At 41.3% G+C, this 20396-nt stretch overlaps 1 protein-coding gene across 3 annotated transcripts in view; it reads right to left on the reverse strand.

The window, feature by feature from the left end:
• The window catches only part of TSPAN7 (tetraspanin 7), a 128860-nt gene extending 112530 nt beyond the window's left edge, over positions 1 to 16330 (reverse strand). For 2 of the 3 annotated variants that reach the window (XM_070502019.1, XM_070502020.1), the window contains exon 1: positions 16039 to 16223. In XM_070502019.1, coding sequence (XP_070358120.1) covers positions 16039 to 16119 — 81 coding nt within the window. In that variant the 5' untranslated portion in view covers positions 16120 to 16223. Of the gene's footprint in view, positions 1 to 16038 lie in introns of all 3 variants that reach the window. The other variant, XM_044763878.2, reaches the window with a different exon arrangement.
• Between the last annotated feature and the right edge of the window lie 4066 nt (positions 16331 to 20396).

Consider the following 20396-nt stretch of genomic DNA (forward strand, 5'->3'; position numbering starts at 1 on the left):
CTACAAAGCAGTTACTTGTTTGTGCTAAAAACATCTCTGAAGGATATAAACTAAAACAAGTGCCAGCCTTACTTCACAAAGGGAGCAGCTGCTGTTAAGGAGATTAATAAGTAACTTGCTCGAATGACTTGCTCCTACCCTCTCACAGAACCTTCACCCCTTAAATACGACTTACTGGAAACTCAGGCTTCCATTAGTGCTGCTGGCTGAATGCTTCGCTACGCCTATTATCAGCAAACAACTTGGCATCAATTGCATTTAGAACTCTGGGCCTCCTGTGCAGTTGAAAAGAATACTATTTATGATATCATGCCTCTTCCATGAACAAATGGGCTTTTCTCAACTTTGCATCTCCATACCAACCTCCTAATTCCAAAACTGCCTTTCTAATGACTTCAAAGATCCACCTAATCACCCTTCTTGGTTTTAGTCAAGGAGCTTTACTGTTAGGAAAAAGGAGGAAACAGCAGGATAGGAATCACATCCACTTGGCCATATCTGACCAGAACCATGAAGAGCCACTCTTCCAGGCCAGAAGGGAAAAGCATGGGCTGCTGCAGAGCTGTCCAGGAGCCTACATCATCTACTGGCCAAGAGTTCACTGGTCCCACTCAGCTCTCCACCACTCCCAATGACTTAGGTTTTCCCTTTCCCTGCTACTTCTGCCTGTGTTTCTTTCTCCTTCTGTCCCTATAGCAGCTATGTCTCTTGTATCTCGAGATCAAATGCCCAAAAGAGAACTGCTCCATCCAGATCTTACAAGCCTCGTCATCTCAAGTTCCTCTGAATAGCCAACAGGCAAATATCCCAGGGTCAGTTCCTTTCCCCCCAGTCAATTAACTGTGACCCTGGTGTACGGTGGGAAGGGTCAGGAAGTACAGGTATGCCAAAACTAAAGAATTGTCCAGGGCCACTTTTGTCAGCAAAAAACACAAGGGAGCAAGCTTCTGAGACCTGGCCTTTGAAATTTACTGGTGTCTCAAACTAAACATATGCAAAATGGAACACATCACATTAGTCTCAAGCCAACTTCTCCTAAGGCCTGCATTTCCATGAGGGCACCACCATCATCCAGGTTCTTCAAGCACATAACACTAGGGTTCTCACTTATTCACAAATATCCTTGCCACATCATAAAGTGGCTTTCTGCTGTCCTCTATTCTTCATTCCTATTGTCCCCTTTATTAGACCTTTGTTCTTTCCTAGTTAACGTGGATTCGTCACTTGCCTTTCTCATTCCAATCCAACCAACTTACTGTTTCTAGATTAGACCTGTAAACAGCTTCCAAAGTTACCACCCCCTGCTCAGAAATATAGCCTAACCCCTCACCTGCCAGACAAAACAGGTCCAAAGCCCTAACCCAAGTCAACCCACAATAAGGCCTGTGCCCACTTACCTAGACTCATCACATGCTTTGTCCCTTATTACAGCTAAACTTACTCCTGTCCCAAACACAGAAACCATTCTGCTTTCTCCACACCTCTACTGATGTCACTTCCTCCACCTGACAGCCTTCATTATCCTCTCAGAGCACCACTTGTCAAAATCCCATCATTCTCCAAGGTCCATGCCATCCACACGCCCTTTCCAAACTCCCCAGCCAGATAAGCTCTCTCCCTGGGTCCCTTAGCACTTAATTTAAACTTCTAGTGCTTCTAGTCCAGTGCTATCCAATAGTTACATCAGCAAGCCACATATCTAACTTTAAATTTTCTAGTAGCCACATTCAAAATAAAAAGAAACAGGTGAAATTTATTTTAATGTTTTATTTAAGTCAATATGTCCAAAATATTACCATTTCAACATGTAACTAATATAAAACTTGAGATGTCTTACGTTTTTTTAATATTAAATCTCTGAAATCTGATACGTATTTTACACTTTGAGCACATCTCATTTTGTACTATCCATATTTGAAGTGCTCAAGGGGCTGCCTTATTGGATAGTGCATGACTAGCTCTTTTAAGCTAAAAATTGTGAGGCTTGTTTCATTCCCACTCCTATAGGCCCATATAAAACTTTAAACTTTAATTCTTGAGGCTAAGGATTATAGCTTCCTTATATTGGTATGCCCTAGAGTAGGAGTCAGCAAACTATAGGCCATGGGTCAAATCTGGCTGGCAATCTCTTTTTGTAAATAAAGTTTTATTTGAATATAGCCTTGCTTATTCATTTACATTTGTTTACTCTGCTTTCACATGACAATGACAGAGCTGAGCAGTTGCAACAGAGACTGTATGGCCCACAAAGCCTACAATATTTATTATCTGGCCATTTACAGAAATGGTTTGCCAACCTCTTCCCTAGAGCAGTAATTCCCAAAGTGTGGCCAGTGGGCCAGTGCTGGTCAGCAAACTGCTATCAGTCCCAAATGGGGAGGAGCTTGCATCAGTAGGTAAATAGATTTTTTGTAACAAGATTTTCTTAATGAAGAAAGCAGTATATTAGTTAACCATCTCGCACTAGCCCCTTATCTCACCACAACTGTTTGACTGAATTTATTGTACCTTTTGCCATATAATTAAAAAAATTTATAAGCAAATACATTGATTTTTTAATTGAATTGCTTCTGAGTCTCCAGCTTGGTTAAGGCCGTCTCTCTGACTCCTATATTGCACACATGATCTCTATATTTTCTGACAGGATTTTGTTTTGCTTTTATATTTAAGCACTTAACCAACTAAAAGTTTTAGTATAACTTAAATAAGGGCTCCAATTTTATTTTCTTCCACGTCTCAAGTAGTACCAGCATCATTTAAACCTAGTTTTCCCTAACAAAAATGAATGTCTCCTTTCATACATTAAACCATACACACTAGAATTTATATCTGGATTCTCTATTGTTCCACTGACCTATCTGCCTATTTCTAAGTCAACATCATACTGAATCAATTAGTGGCTTTATAGTTGTATTAATTATGTATTGCCACATAGCAATACTACCACAAATGTAGAGGCTTAACAACACACAATTACGATCTCACAGTTTCTGTGAGGTCAGGAGTCTGGGCACAGCTTAAGTGGGTCTTCTGTTTCAGGGTCTCACAAAGCGATCAAGGTGTCAGGTGGGTCCAGTCTCATCTGAGGCCGAAATGGGGAAGGATCCGCTTCTAAGTTCACTTGATTGCTGGCATCATTCTGTTGCTTTCAGGCTGCCAAACTGAGTGCATCAGTTTCTTGCTGGCTGTCAGCCAGAGACTGCCCTCAGTTCCTTGCCTGTGGCCCTCTCGATAGGGCAGATCACAACATGGAAGCTTGCTTCTTCAAAGCCAGCCAGGAACAGAATCTCTCAGGAAGATAGACATTACAAGCTCATCCAATGTAATTATGTATGTGTATTCACATACATCCGAACAGCTCTGTTGCATTCTATTATTAGAAGCAAGCCACAGGTCCTGCCCACATCCGAGTGGAGGAGATGATACAAGGGTATGAAAACCAGGAATTGGGCATCATGGCAGCCATCTTATAGTCTGTCTGACACAATAGTATATTCTGATAACTGGTAAGGCACATACTTCCTTTCCCCCCCAATCTCTCTTGATTTCTCAGGCATTTATTCTTCTACATAAGCATTATTATCAAGTGCCAGCCCCCCCCGCCAAAAAAAAAGTCCTGCTGGAATTCTATTTGGAATTGCATTAAACACATTTTTAGAAAACTGATATTTTTATGATATTAAATCTCCCCAATCAGGAACACAGTGTCCCTTAATCTGTTCAGATCTTACTTTCTAAGATTTTAGTTTTCTTCATACAAGAGTCTTGCCTTTCTTATTAACTTTATTCTAAAGTAGTTATGATTTCTGTTGTTAGTGAGATTGGAATGTTCCCTCCCTCTCCTTTTCTAAGGCTATGCTAAAATAATGAAAAGCAATTAATTTTTGTATTTTTATCTTGTATCCAACCACATTACCAATTCTCTTATTTTTTTCAAACTAGAATATATTGGGCTTCTTAGTATACAACAATTGCATCCATGAAAAGAGAATTTCATCTCTCATTTTTCCAACATTAAGTTATTTTTTCTCTTATTGCATTTGCTAGATAAACCAAAATCATAAATAATAGTGGTAAGCAAGAATCACTGTTTAGTTCCCAACTAACTCCAACGTTTTTAATATTTTACTTTTTGTTTGAACAAATATTTACTGTTGGTTTTAACATTTGTTGAATGGAAATAATCTCTGTTAATAAAAAGAATAATGGTAGATACTCTACTCTCAAGGAAGTGGAGTATAACTTCCCACTCCTTAAGTGTGAGCTAGGCATAGTGACTTTCTTCCAAAGAGTACAGTGTGGAAAGGGAGAAAAAGAGTAACTTTACAGGAGAAACCTGAAAAACTATCTCAGCCAGGAAATCAAGGTCAACATCAACTGTGATAAGTCATGTTGATAATATGTACTCTTCATATGATGTGATGAAACTGGTACTTAACCTCTGTGGTCTTCCTCTCCAAAACACATAACCTCAGTCTAACCATGAGAAAAACATCAGACAAATCGCAATTGAGGGACATTCTACAAAGTACATGACTTCTGCTCTTCAAAACTATCAAAGTCATCAAAAATAAGGAAAGTCTGAGAAACTGTCACAGTCAGAAGAAGTCTAAGGACACATGACTACTAAATATAATGTGGTAGCCTGAATGGGATCTTAGGTAAAACCTCAGAAAATCTGAATGAAGTATGGACTTTAGTTAATAATGTAATAATCTTGGTTCATGAACTATAACAAATGTACTATATTAATGTAAGATGTTAATAGGAAAAACTAGTTGTGTGGTATATGGGAACCACATGTGCTATACCCACAATTTTTCTGTAAATTTAAATCTTCTGTAATTTTAAAACTTTAAATTTAAGTTCTAAAATTAAAAGTTTATTAAAAAAAGAATAAGGGAAGTCATCAATTCTTCATTTGATTTTAAGTGACAGGTTTATATTTATTTATCCTAGATAAGGAATACCCTCAAGCCAATGACAGAGCTATACTCAGCGACCTAAACTCAATATATATTCTTGGTTCCCATTCAAACCCTTCTGGAATTCCACCTCTCTTTGGTAGCAAACTATAAAACCCGAAAAGTTAATGCTTAATTTCCAGGATAAGGAGTGTTCTGATCAATTTATTCATTTAACAAATAGTGACATAGTACCTCCCATGTTAAAGAAATTAAGAAAAAAGCAACATTCTACACCATAAGGAATAATGTTGCCAAAATACACGTGTCACACTTTACAAAACACTTGAATGTCATTAACCTTCAATACTTGACTGAAGTGCATAAGCACAGATATCTTCAATTCTGAAGAGGAAACTGAGGCTCAGAGGGATTATGTGACTTGCCTAAGGTCACACAGCAAATGTCCTAGCCAAGACTTCAAAGGCCCAATTTCAAATCCCCTGTAACAGAAGGCAATAGTTAAAATACCAACTGAGTGATATAGTTTCGAATAGGAAACAGAAATTGAGAGAAGCGAGAAATCCTCAAAAGCTTCATTAGAAATAGAAATTGAACACAAGCAGAGATGAGGACATGAAAGGGATATTGAGTAACATTTACCACCCAGCCTCATTATCAAGCTTTGGGTTACTTTTCAACCCAAAGGGATCTACCTTTGGGAAGACCTGGTTACAATCCCTGGAAATCATACACTCTCAATTAGTATTTGTGAAATAATTAGAACAATGTGAAGTGACCCAGGAATTCTACATATCACCATGATGATGTTTGGAGAACGGGAATTGAGGTGCAGAAGCAACCTCATTTCACTGAGAAGCAAAAGTTGGTAGTCTGAGGCAAGAATAAAAGTCTCTACACTCCTCAGGGAAAGAAGATTGATTATTCAATAGGCATGGTAACTAGTCACCACTAGCATCCACTGTTAAACCTATTTGATCAATGCCAATTCACCTCAGTCTAATTATCAATGACAACTCAACTTGCTTCAGGGAATATACTTCTGGAAACCAATTACAATGACAGCCTCCCACAATCCACGGGCAACCAATCAGCAGCAGACACTGCAGCGAACATGCTTCTCAGAGTCAATCAACAACAGTTTCACCCAAATAGCCATGGTTCTAAGGTCAACCATGTAACCAAAGCAATGCCCAAATACAACCACACTTCCAAAAACGGATTAGCAATCTGCTTCACTCATAAACTGGGCTTAATTAGCATAGCTCCCTTAACTTTGGTAAGTAATCAATTCTGCTTTTTGTTTTACACATTCGATGACAGTCCAATTTTTTGATAGAGGGCAAACCAAGACTTTTCCTAACTTCTCAGTGCAACCGTGAACAGAAAGATTCCCCCTAAGGAATGGAAACTACTGCAAACTCCAAGAGTTCAACTGGAGACGCTTGCCAGAGATCAGTTTAGTGGGTGAGAAAAATACTGGATTGGCTACATCTTCCTTGTGGAACCTTCTTCTCCAACTAGCTTTATGGTACCACAGATAACATCACAGGAAGGCATTCATGTGGGAAGAAGTTGTTTATAACAAGCTGCATCATGGACCACAGAGCCGCACCCTAGGACTCAGAACCACTTTGGGAATGGTTTTAAAAAATACATACCCAGGCCCTTCTCCAGATCAATTAAAATTGAAACTTCATGAGATAAGACTGAACATTTGTGTTTTAAAAGGCCCTTAGTGATTCTGATGAGCACTCCTCTAGTTAGGAATGACTAGCAAGGTCTCCTAAGAGTGACAAGGCCATTTTGGTTTACTTAAAGACTGTAGAGACCTAGCCTCGGACTTTTGGGCAAAGCAGACCAAATCAATAGGCCAGTGCTAGACACTCAACAGCAAGATATTCCCTAGCTATCTCCAGATCCAGGAGACTCAAGATGAACCAGGCCTGCTATTATATACTGAGTTCTCTCTGAATCAATAGTTCTCAATCCTACTTGCACAGCTCAATCACCTGTGAGGTTATCTTGAAAATACGAATGCTGGCAAACCACTCCAAACCAACTGAATCAGAATCTCTTAGGGTGGGGTCTAAGCATATATTTTAGGGCTCCTTAGGCAATCCTGCTGTGTAAACACGGTTGAGAATCACTGATCTAGATTGCACCTGACCCACCCATCTTCTAGTATAAGGCACCTGCAATTTCTCCTAAAACAGATGATGATGAAAAATACCTTACAGAAGGCAATAAAGAAATTCTTCCACAGTAGAACTGTGATCCTTACCTCTATGTCCAAACTATGTTACATGCTTACATGTTCAACTGATCAAATAACAGAAAGAGAAAACACCAAGAAAAACCCTCTCCTATCGTTTCCCCCTATATCCTTTTCTCGATGAATACTGGGGCTCTATATAAAAGACGACAAAAATGTTCAGCCAAGAATGAAAAGCATTCTGTCACGGCAAGTGAGATAACAGCCAAAAAAGGAAATTCAAGAGCAGTAATCCAACGATCTGCTCGCCGTGAATAGATAACCCAAACCAGAAGCTGCTGTAAAGGGACCAAAGAAGGAAAAAACATAAGAATATATTTTTAAAGTCTGTTTCAAATTGGTTTAGCAGTGCATTAGTCACCTATGTCAAGGGTTTAACACGTTTAAACAAAGAAACGCAGTCACAGATGACTTTCGGTTCTCAGCACCTTCTGAGGTGCTTACTTAAAACAGTTTATAATGCTGAACAGTCAATGAATCATAAGTAATATAACTCATGGTAGGGTCAAATCAAGAACTCCAGCTATAATTAAAACTAAGAAAAGTATTTCATTCTATTTGGACAAAAATTCAGCTAGTTTCTAAGCAACTACTAAGTGGAAAAGACTTAATGTTCCCCAAATGCTCTAAAAGGTAGTGCACATATCCTAACTGCATATTGCATATGCGAAGTAAAGATTAAATGAGAATAGCCTCTTCATATTATAATGTACAAGTCCTATAATAAGCATGAAGGGTTATCATTGTAGGAACAGAAAGCAGCAGGGCAATAAGCCGTTTAACATCAAGCGCCCCACTCCCCACCATACTTTGAACTCTGCTGCTTCCACATTAAATTAGTCCAGCAAGGTCTGAATTAGGTCAGAAAACACATGGGCCTTCACCTGGTGGGAAGAAATTAGAAGAGCAGAAAAAGCAGCAGCAAGCTTCAGAGCTTCATTCCCAGTTGTCCAACTCCAGTCCTTGATGACTAGATGACCTTAAGGAGGACGTGCCTTAGTAAGCCCGTTCCAACCCAGAACGCTCCCCTTGACATCCAAAAGCTTTTTGACAATTTAAAAGTAGATACCAATATCTACTAGAATAGCTCAACTACTGCCATTTTACAAGCTCCATTCAATCATTCACAATCAACTGTGTATTTAATTAGTACCATGCAATGTGGAGATACAGATATAAAGGCCTGCCAGTTAAAGATGATGGATTGAACACATCCGTTTACCTTGGCTATGTCCCAAAACTCCACTGAAATGACACTAAAAGATTTTTTTAACCCACAACAACAAAGAGAATGAAAGAGGAGACAACTGCAATGACATTTTGAAAGCTGCGAAAAAGCCAAATCTTATGGCAGCTGTGAGAAAAGCCAAAAATAAAATATGTGCACACTAACTAGCACCCCCAAAAGGCAGCTCCACGCACACCTGGAACTAGGGATGAAAGGGGGCTAAAATAAGGAGGATTTAGTAAAAACCTTTTTGAAAAGTAATTAGATACCCTCCAACTACCATCTCTGGCCTCTCCCCCATTTCAGCACAGGTTCAGCGATTTCCTTTCTAGGGAGGGTGAAACAGAGGGTCTCTGAACTGGGGAATAAAAGCAGAGTGGGCATAGATTCTATACTTGAAATAGGAGCTTAAACAAAGGTTTAGAGACTGCATGTGGAGATACCCATATCTCTAACCTTCTTCATCCAGAGAGAAGACTGGAAGATTCTTCTGTAGGAAATCTTATCAGACCATTGGAAAAGACCCAAAGATACTGACCTTGGTTCCAAAACTCAACTGCCCAGACAAATCACCTAACTTAGAAGCCACAAACTCCCACTTCATGCTAGGAGCTTCCAATCAGCTTCCTAGTGCTCTACTCTAACAACAAACAGAACAGAGAGCAAATGCTTACCAGAACTTGAAGGTAAGTCTGTAATATTCCAGAAAACAGAGACTTTTGGAGGGAACAATGCAGAAAGAAGCAAACTTTAAAAAAAAATCATTGATATTGTCAGAGGGAGTTTAAAAAGTTATTACACTTATGAAACAAGAGCAAGAAGCTAGAAAAAGGAAAATTCGGACCTCAAAAAAGAGCTCCTAGAAATCAAGATATAAAACAAGTGAAAAAAAGCAATAGCAGGCAAGATAAAGTGGAAGAGATCTCCCAGAAAGTAGAACAAAAGGACTAAGAGGGAGAAAATAGAAGGGGAGGAAATTCAAGACTCTATCTAAGAGGGCCAATGTCGAAAGAGAGAGAACAGAGAAATGAAGGGAAAGAAATTAAAAAAATAGTTCAAGAAAATTTCCCCCAACTGAAGGACCTGAGTTTCCAGATTGAAAGGGTGCACAGGGAAGGGATGAAAATAAACATACAATAAGGCATACTATTGTGAAATTTTGGAGCAGCAGGAACAGGAAAGGGTTTCCAAAAGCCTTCAGAGAAGAAAAGCAGAATTTAAAAAGAATCAGAATACCATTTGATTTCTCAATGGTAACAAGAAGAGCCAGAAAACTGGGGGTTGAGGGGGAGGCAGCAACATTCTGAGGGTAAATGATTTACAAACTAGAATTCTATACTCAGCCAAACTATAGGGGCAAGAGCAAATTAAGATTTTTACACCTGCAAGGCCTCAAAAAATCAACCTCCTATGCACTCTTTTCCAGAAAGTTATTAGAAGATTTGTTCCACCAAAATGAAGGCACAAATCAAGAAAGAGAAAGACAGGACATCTAGGAAAACTGAGGATCCAACATAAAAGGAGACAAGATTCCCCAGCATGCTGGTAAAGGGAGATTATAACGATGTCAGCTTTTCAAAGGTCCAGAGAAAACTAGTCCAGATTGAAGGTCAGAATGCTCTAGGAGAAATGTCTCCAATAAGAACTGACACTATGTTTGAACATACTGAGTGAAATACATAGTTCTTGGGGAGAGTATAGGGATAAATTACTGGTGAGCATGGAAAACAAACAAAGGATATAAAATAAGGCAAATTTTCTTTTTCTGGTGAGGAAGACTGGCCCTGAGCTAACACCTGTTGTCAATCTTCCTCTTTTTGCTTGAGGAAGATTGTTGTCCCTGAGCTAACATCTGTACCAATTTTCCTCTATTTTGTATATGGGACGCCACCACACCATGGCTTGATGAGTGGTGTAGGTCTGCGCCTGGGATCCAAACCTGCAAACCCCAGGCCACCAAAGTGGAATGTGAGAACTTAACCACTATGCCACCAGGCTGGACCCCAAACAAGGCAATTTTTAACTAAGGGAAAACAAAAAGCTGTGCATTCATAATATACACACTACATGGCTCAGTTGTGAAGAGACTTACCCAGTTGCATTAATGTAATCACTGACTACTGCTCTAACCAAAATGACATCTGATAATGATAAAATGATAAATGATATATTGGGGTCTACCCCATATCGGAAAGATGTGAGTATGGGAGAAAGGGGTAGGAGAGCTAAATCTTCATCTTCCGTAGTGAGAAGACAATATATAACACCTAACACTGAAAAAGTCAAGAAGCAGTGGAGTAAGTACATTACTTAAAAATGAAGGTAAAATGCTAAAAGCAGCAGCTAGTAAAAGTTGGTAAACATTCTACTGAAATACCTGGTGTATGAAAGACATTCAATGACTGTTGAATTGCACTGACACACAAAATAATAAGTATAAACTTTAGTATGTGCCCAAATTCAAACATTATGTAAAATGTTAAAGACTGCTCTTTAAGACTTTTTCCCCTCTATTTAACCCAAGTACCTAAACTTTCTGGGTGACAAAAGAAAAAGAAGACATTGACTATTATTTTTTTAAAATCTTACCCCCCAAAAATTAGTGATGCTTCCCAAATGAAAAAAATTAGCCATATTTCACCATAAGAGAATTTGATAGCACTATTGATAAGCTAATTACCTCCTTGGATAATCAAAGACATCAAATCCAATATACACTGGAATGAAGCAAGGAATACTTGTCCTCACAGTATCATTTAGTGAATTCAGACGTGGTGGATTTAAATCTTGGCTTTGAATCCAGATGAGTGTTTAAAATACATTAAAAAGCTTATAAATCAAAACAGAGTTTACCCTGTAAGCAGCGTATTTATGAAGTTTTCTTGCTGGTTGTTGAAAAATTTATGTTTATTGTGAAGGAGGGATATTACATTTTACATTAGGACAAGATAGATATCTTTTTTAATTCAAGCTTAAATTAAATTCCAATTAAAATTTTTGATAACTAAAATGTCTGGCAAACTAGCTGATCATAAAAATATAATAATTGAACTATCATTAGGATAAGCAAGTCTTAATGAAGTCCTCTATCCCACATTTCCATATATCAGTGTCAGGAACACATTTACGTTACCACAGACAGACTGGAAATAATGCTGTTTTAAAAAGCCTCCCAATTGAGATGAGTTGAAATAAATAAATGAGTCCAAGAGTAGTTAATCAAATTTCATTTATTCATTCAATCATGAAGTAAATACTTCCTGAGTAAACCTACTATGTGCCAGGCACTGTTTGCTAGTCTTTAAAGCACAGGATAACTTACTCCTAGGTGTGTTTCTTCCTCCTCTTCGATAAACCTGAAAATGAAACATATAAATCAAGGAAAATAAAGAATCCATTCTCCTAGCATTCAGGTGATGTTATTTAACTGGAAGACAAATCATCCTATCCATTTGAACACTATTATATAAAAAACTACCTACCTTTTGTCTTTAAATGAAGAATGATGGTACACCATAGAGGATGGTCTTCTTCCTTGCAATTATGTCGCACATGCTCTGGTATCGTGGTTCCAAACACCAGAAAATATAGTGAGTTTTGCATAAGACTCTATTTTTCTTCAAAGGACTTACTATTATGTAAAGTCCGACAGGGCAGAAGTTGCTGGCACCGTTAACACTGTGAGCCAGATAATTCTTTGTTGTGAGGAGCTGTCCCGTGCCTTATAGGATGTTTAGCAGCACCACGTCTCTACCCTCTAGATGCCAATAGCACCCCAACCCCAGCTGTGACCTAAAATGACTCCAGACATTGCCAAATGTTGGAGGAGGGGAGCAAAATTGTGCCCTGTTGAGAACCACTGCTTTAGAGGAACACCTCAGAGAGGGAAAGCGATTGTAGACAGAAGAAGAGGCCAGATAAAACACAAATCTCCCTTTCATAATTGTAGGCTTCTGCTTTAGTGTATGCTTAGGTACCTCAACCAGTTGATGCTAGTGGTCTACCACCATTTTAAGCTCAAATGTCTTCTATTTCTAAATGTAAACTGGGGTAAGAGAAGAGAAGTAGTTCTATTAAAACAATTCACAAAGCACACAAAGAAAACAATTCTGCCTAATCGTTCCTCTATCTTCCACTTAAAAGGATATCAAGGTTATCTTTTTTGTTAATTACTTAACATAACCCCAGAAGTTCTGACAAATATTTGAGTCTGCGGCAGACATAGTCCTAGGTGCTAGAGAAAGATAAATTTATCAACCGAATTTACTGAATTGATAAATCACTCCTATAAATAGCATTTTCTTCATGATCTTGAATTTGGCAAAGGATTCCTAGATATGACACCAAAAGCACAAGCAACAAAAGAAAAATAGGTAAATTGGATTTTATTAAAATAAAAACGTTTATACTTCAAAGAACACCATCAAGAAAGTGAAAAGACAATCCACAGAATAGGAGAAAATATTCGCAAATGATATATCTAGTAAGAGACCTGAGTCAGAATATATAAAGGACACTTACAACTCAATAATAAAAAAATGAATAACCCGAATAAAAAATGCGTAAAGGATATGAACAGACATTTCTTCAAGGAAGATATACAAATGACCAATAAGCACACAAAAAGATGCTCAACATCACTACTCATCAGGAAAATTAAAATCAAAACCATAATGAGATACCTACTAGGATGGCTAGAATCAAAAAGTCAGATGATAATAAATGTCAACAAGGATGTGGAGAAATCAGAACCCTCATAGGCTGCTGGAGGGCATATAAAATGGTCCAGTCACTTTGGACAAAGAGTCTGGCAGTTCTTCAAACAATTAAAAACAGAGTTACCATATGACCCAGTAATTCCCAGCAAAGAGAAATGAAAAGATATGTTCACACAAAAACTTGTACATGAATGTTTATAGCACTGTTATTCATAATATCCAAAAGGTAGAAACAACTCAAATGTCCGTCAACGGACAAATGGATGAACAAAATGTGATACAGTCATACAATGGAGTATTATTTGACCATAAAAAAGAATAAACATGGATGAATCTTTGAAAACATTATGCTAAGTGAAAGAAGCTATTCACAAAAGACCACATACTATATGATTTCATTTATATGAAATGTCCAGAATAGAGAAATCTATAGAGACATAAATTAGTGATTGCTTGGGGAGGGAGAATTGGGGGGAAATGGAGGACGATAGTTAAAGCCTATGGGGTTTCTTTTTTCAGGTAATGAAATTGTTCTAAAATTGACGGGGGTGATGGTTGCACATAGCTGTGAAAATACTGTACAAAAAAACCCACTGAAATGTACACTTTAAAAAGAGTGAATTATATCTCAATAAAGTTGATTAAAAAACAGCATTTAAAGAACAATGGACAACACAGTATTTGGACCACGGTTTATTAACAAAAACGTCTTATTTAAAATACCCTCACATCTGAAGAGATCTTTTGGTTGCAAAGTAGGAAATGATTACTGAATGCTATTTCACCTACTGAAAATGCTCCAGGTAAACATTTTATTTAAAACTATAAAAATCTTGAAAGTAGGAGAAAATTAAAATGCAGGCACCAAGGAACTTCAGAGGACAGAAAATGCAGTGTTTGTTTAAGATGTATTAGGGGGCATTAAGTAATTAGATTCGTGCGGGGGGGGGGGGGGGGTAAGCAAGAAGATAATAGCTCATAGGAAGAAGCTCAGTCTAGAAGACTCCCTTCCTTTCCAGCCTGCAGTGAGGCTGAAAGAACTCCGCTCCTCCATACATACTTACTGTATACCTTATTATTCAGGAAGCTAAAAATAATCACCCATATGATTTGCTCCAGTAACAAATAGAAGTTAAGTAAACACTAAAAGGTCAAACACAAACAGATTTAAGGAAACAAATGAAAAGCCAAACCAGTCCCCAGGAATGGCTACTGGGAAGTTTCAGCAACCAGCACGCATTATTGCGTTCCCCAGGCAGAACAGAAGATGTGATCCGCGCATAGCTCACAATCCCACTACTGAAATTTTTCAACCTGTGTCGTTTTCCATCCAAATAAAGTCCGTTTCTGTGTTCGCCTTGTGTGATATGCCAGTTAATCTAGCCTATCTCACTGCAGAGCTCTTGGTTTGCCAGGTCCCCAGAGTCCACAGTTTCCCTGACCTGAAGAAGCACTAACGCCAGCGACAAGGAAATGCCCGCGGGGGTGGGGTTGGGGAGGCATTAGGGATATTTTTTTTATCCTTAATCAATCTCAGCTCCTGCCTTGGTCATTACAAGCAGCCTGGTTCGCCATCAAGTCTGGGTACCTCACACAGCACTGTGCCCAGGTCCAAACCAAAATTAGGGCTAATTTGGGGAAGGGGCTGGCAAGGAGAAAAACAACTAAAGGCGGCACTGGCTTTTTCTACAGAGCCTCAGGTTTCAAAATGACTGCCTTGGAAGGTGAACTGACCCAGATTATGGAGGCGGGGGGCGATAGACATTCATTCTCCTGTAGGGTGGCTGTGGCTTAGTGTGGGAATGGGGAACTTGCCGGGGGCGGGGGAAACTACACGGAAAGAGAAATAACGGGGAATGGTCTTTCCGTGCCACCCACTCTTCCAAGTGAATCACTGCAGTGTCAGCCCTGCACTGATCCCACGAATTGCCAAACAGGATGAGGTAAGGCACAAGCCCTGAGCCCCCTCCCCCTCCTCCCGCGCACAGAAGGGCGCATCCCTCCGCGAGGTGCACCACGCAGCCCCCCGAGGCCTCGGCTGAGGGACTGACGTCACCCTTCTGCATTGAGCTTCAAGGACTGGTAGCATCACCGCTTAGATGGAGAGTAGAGTTGGGGCGCTTCTGCTGTCACCAAACGGCGGGGGTCCTCCCCCAGGACTCTGCGGACTGGGTTCACGCAATGACACAAAGACCAGATGAAGAGTGGAAGGGAGTGGGAAAAGGATCATAAGACCCCTCTCTCGGGTCGCCGAGAAAGCTCAAAGATGCCCCTGGTTTATGTAAAACCCTCTGCCCTCCGTGCATTTCAGCGCGACGGCGGCGCCTGCCCCCCACCGGTGCACTGGGTGGGCTCTGGTCGCCCTTGCCCAGCCAGGCAGGCACAGGGCTCCTGGCGCCTTCCTCTCGCAGCCCCGCGGGGCCGGGAATCGCCGGGAATCTGGGATCAAACCCCCGCTCCCACGCCCGCCGCCAGCCGGCCACAGGTTAGCTCCAAGAGGCTCAGCGAACAGGCTGGTAAGGGAGGGCGGTGAGGGGCGTCCAGAGAGGAAAACAGACAAACCCGCAACTTTCCCCAGAGACTGACCCTATTCCACGAGCCTAAAAAATCAATCAAAGAATTAAAAAATTTGGGGAAAGGTCGACAACCTGCAGTCACCGCCGCCGCGCAGCCCCTTGCAGCCTGCGCCGGGCGCGGTCCAGGCTCTGAGCAGCCCCAAGCCTGCGCCCCGCCATCCTGCAGCCCCGGCCCAGTCCCCTGCGCCTGTCTCCTTAAGGAGGGGGCCAAGGTTTGATTTTGGCTTTGGGTTTTTTCCTCCCCCTTCTTTCTCCAAGCATCACTACCCGGACTGACGGACGGCGGCCTGGCCACTGGCCCGGCGTGGCCACTCACCCAGAAGACGAAGGAGTAGATGATGAGGAGGGTTTTGAGACAGGTTATCACAGGTTTGGTCTCCATTCTCCTCGATGCCATACTACAGAGCTGCGGCGGCGGCGGCGGCGGCGGCGGGCGGCGGGCGAGCGCACGGGAGGGGGCGGGGGCGGGGCGGGGCGGGGGCGCGTGTGCGGCGAGAGGCCCCGTGCGCGTGCGTGAGCGCGCACCCTGCAGGGCGCCCGCGGAAGGAGCAGTGCCTGGCAGTGACTGCGCATGCTGAGAAGGCCGCTCGCCTGGGCAAGCCCGCGCAGCCTCAGACTCCCAGCCGAGGAGCCGGCGGGGCCCCCGGGAGGGAAGGGGCCGGCCTGGGGGCTGGGTCGGAGGTCAGGGCAACGTCTTCCAGGCCGCTAGGGCACGCAGGTTTCTGCTTTGTACATAGTAGGGCTTTACATTTGCGGTTCTGTCTGCATCTGGCTACACGAGGTTTATTGATATCCCCGAAAAGCAATCACGTTTCTGCGTTTGGACGCCCCACCAGCCCTTCTCAGATGGAAGTGGCCCAGTAGTCCTGTTCTTGGAACAGGGAGGCCTTGTCTGTGCCAGGAACAGACTGTGACAGGTGGCCGGAGATACAGCTGGAGGGATGGTCAGGAACTCAGGAGCTCAGACAGACACCCCAAATGCTCGTCACCACAGGAGCTCCATTTTTTAGATTTCCTCACATTTGGCAATGATGAAGCCGATTGACAAGAAGTTTCTGTATAAAGGTACCACTCTTCCTGCACATAAAATGTTTAACAGACAACAAAAAATGTTTAAAGTGCCTGAGAATCATTTTTCCCACCCTAGCAAGCACAGACTACTCCACACCCGGGAAAGAGAGCTGTATCAAGGTCAAAAAATAATGTTAAAAAACAACTCGGAAGTTCCTCAAAAAACTAAACATAGAGTTACCATATGACCCAGCAATTCCACCCCTAGATATATACCCAAGAGAAATGAAAACACATGTTCACACAAAGGCTTGTACATGAATGTTCATAGCAGCACCATTATCATAGCCAAAAAGCAGAAACAACCCCAAAGTTCATCTAGGATGAATGGATGAACATAACGCATCCATACAATGGGAAATTATTTGGCCACAAAAAGGAATGCAGTATTGATACATGCTACAACATGGATGCCCCTTGAAAATAAGCTAAGTGAAAGAAGCTAGACACAAAAGACCACATATTGAATGATCCATTTATAGGCAACGTCTAGAATAGACCGATCCGTAGAAACAGAAACAGATTAGTGGTTGCAGCGGGGCAGCAGGAATGAGAAGTGACTGTTAATGAGCAGGGGGTTTCTTTTTGATTTGACAAAAATGTTCTGGAATTAGATAGTGGTGATGGTTGCACAATTTTGTGACTGTACTAAAACCCACTGAATTGCATGCTTTAAAAGGGCGACTTTTATGTCATGTGAATTATATCCCAATAAAAAAGTAATGTACACTCCACCCAGATTTCCTGTGGCTGGTTTGTAGAGGAACACATAGTATAGATTGTGTCAGAGATTTAGCTTAATTCCTGAGAGGCTGCAGTCAAAACCAGCAACACAATCACAGGCTAACTCAATTGTGGCTGATGTGAAGGATACCTTTTGTGAAAGAGGAAAAAATAGTCAATAAGGCTTGAGAAAGCCTGCCAAAGTCAGTTGTTACAGGAGTAATTATAACCTCCAATGAGTTGTACATCGTCCCAGGTCAGTGAGGTCATTGTATAAACAGGACAAAGATATGAGGAAGGGGAGAACTCACCTAAGGAAATGATCAGCCATAACAAAAGGGTACGTGAGTATAGAGGGGAGTGGACAGGAATATGGGTGCAGGTGAAAAAAGAGGAGGAGCAGATTGGCAAGGGTTCTGTTATCCAGGAAGACCCTGCACAATGATTCTGAACTCTAGTTGCTCATTTGCATCGCCTTGAGAGCTTAAAAAAAACTTATGCCTGTACCCAAACCCAGGTAGCCTGAGTCATTTGGTATGAGGTGAGCGGTCAGCAGTTTTTAAAGTTCTTCAGGTGGTCCTAAGAGGAATCAAGAGTTGAGGGACACTCTCCCTACAGCAATGAGCTTAAACCCACCTTCAGAAAGGAGCTTTCTCCTCCACTTTTACAGTCCCCAAGCAGCAGCAGGAAAAGGATACTGAAGACGTCAAACCCAGTGGGTACCCTTAACCCAAAAAGGTCTTGCCCGTGCATAATTCCTCTGTAGAGGGGTCAGAAATCTCAATTTTGAACCCATCAGGGACACTGCTGAGGGTCATAGATAATTTCGTGAGTTAATATGATATTCACAGATGGTGCCCGTCAGCTCAGCTAACTCACATTTCACAGTTTGTCTAGAGCTTTTTTAGGATATCTATTGGGTCCAGATTCTTGAAACCTTGGACTGTTCTAGCAAAAATGAATTATTTAAATATAAAGATAAATATGAATATTCAGTAATGTAATTAATGGGTAAATTAACATAGCTCATAGCTAGATTCTTTTTTTTTTTTAAGCTAGATTCTTGCTACTTAAATTGTGATCTGCGATATAATAGGGTGACAAACCATCCCAGTTTTCCCAGGGCTGAGGGATTTCCTTGCACTCTGGATTTTCATTGCTAAAACTCGGGAAGTCTTGGGCAACCCAGAACAAGTCGGACACCCTCTCCCTGAACTAGCAGGATTGGCATCTGCTGGGAGAGCTCGTTGAAAATGCACAACCTCGGGCCCCACCCCAAGCCAGTGTTAACAAGAATCCCAGGGGATTTAGATGCACGGTAATGTCTGTTAGCTTGTCATGGATTAAATTGTGTCCCTTCCCCCCCCAAAATATATTGAAGTCCTAACCTCAGATTGCGACCCTATTTGGAAATAGGGTTGTTGCAGATATAATTATTTAAGTTAAGATGAGGTCATACTGGAATAGGGTCAGCCCTTAATTCAATATGACTGGTATCCTTAAAAGAAGAAGAGACACAGGGAGAGGGCCTTGTGAAGACAGAGACACTCAAGGAGAAGGCCATGTGACTGACTGGAATGTCGCACCTGCCGGCCAAGGAACGCCAGGGATTGGCTGTCACCACTAGAAGCTAGGAAGAGGCAAGGAAAGATTCTATGCAGTCTCAGAGGGAGCATGGCCTGCTGACACTTTGATTTCAGACATCTGGCCCCCAGAACTGTGAGAGAATAAATTTCTGTTGTTTTAATTCACCCATTTTGTGGTACTTTGTTACAGCAGCCACAGGAAACTAATACGTGTTTAAGATTCACTGATCCCCAGCTCCTCAAAATACAACCACAGCTACCATACCACCCAGCAATTCCACTGCTAGGAATATACCCAAAAGAATTGAAAACAGGTGTTCAAACAAAAACTTGTACATGAATGTTCACAGCGGCACGTGTCACAACAGCTGAAAGGTGGAAACAACCTAAAGAAATGTCTATCAGCTAATGAATGGATAAACAAAATGTGGGAAACCCATACAATGGAATGTTATTCAGTTATAAAAAGGAATGAAGTACTGACACATGCTACAATATGGATGAAGCTCGGAAACGTTATACTGAGTGAAAGAAGCCAGACGCAAAGACCACATGTTGTGTTATTCCATTTCTATGAATTATCCAGAACAGGCAAATCCATAGAGACAGAAAGCAGATTAATGATTGCTGGGGGCTGGGGGAGGGGGAAGGGAAAGCGACTCTTGATAGGTATGGGGTTTTCTCTTGAGGTGATGAGAAAGTTCTAGAGCTACATGGTGATAATAATTGTACAACATTGTGAATGTACTTAATGCCACTGAATTGTACACTTTAAAATGGTTAAAATAGTAAATTTTATGTTATGTGTCTTTTATCACACAAACACAAATAACATATAACCACAGCAGGTCCAAAGGCCCTGTGGCCTGAAAGAAGGCTGCACTTGGGGAGCTGACAGAAGGTTAGCAAGGCTCAATAGCAGAGGCAAATATGGTGTACAGGAGGCTGCAGAGAGGTCAGTCCATCCAGGTCCTATCAGATGATAATAAGAATTTTAATATTTTGCCTAAAAGCAAAGGGGAGCTTTTGATTTTTAAAGATTTTCTTTTTCTTTTTCCTTTTTCTCCCAAAGTGCCCCCGGTACACAGTTGTGTATTTTCAGTTGTGGGTCCTTCTAGTTACGGCATGTGGGATGCCACCCCAGCATGGCTCCACGAGTGGTGCCATGTCCGTGCCCAGGATTCAAACTGGCAAAACCCTGGACTGCCGAAGCAGAGCGCGTGAACTCAACCACTCAGCCACAGGGCCAGCCCCAGGGAGCTTTTGATTTTTATTTGCCTTAAATTCAGCAAAT

Source organism: Equus asinus, chromosome X (genome assembly GCF_041296235.1).
Source record: "Equus asinus isolate D_3611 breed Donkey chromosome X, EquAss-T2T_v2, whole genome shotgun sequence".
Classification (NCBI taxonomy): domain Eukaryota; kingdom Metazoa; phylum Chordata; class Mammalia; order Perissodactyla; family Equidae; genus Equus; species Equus asinus.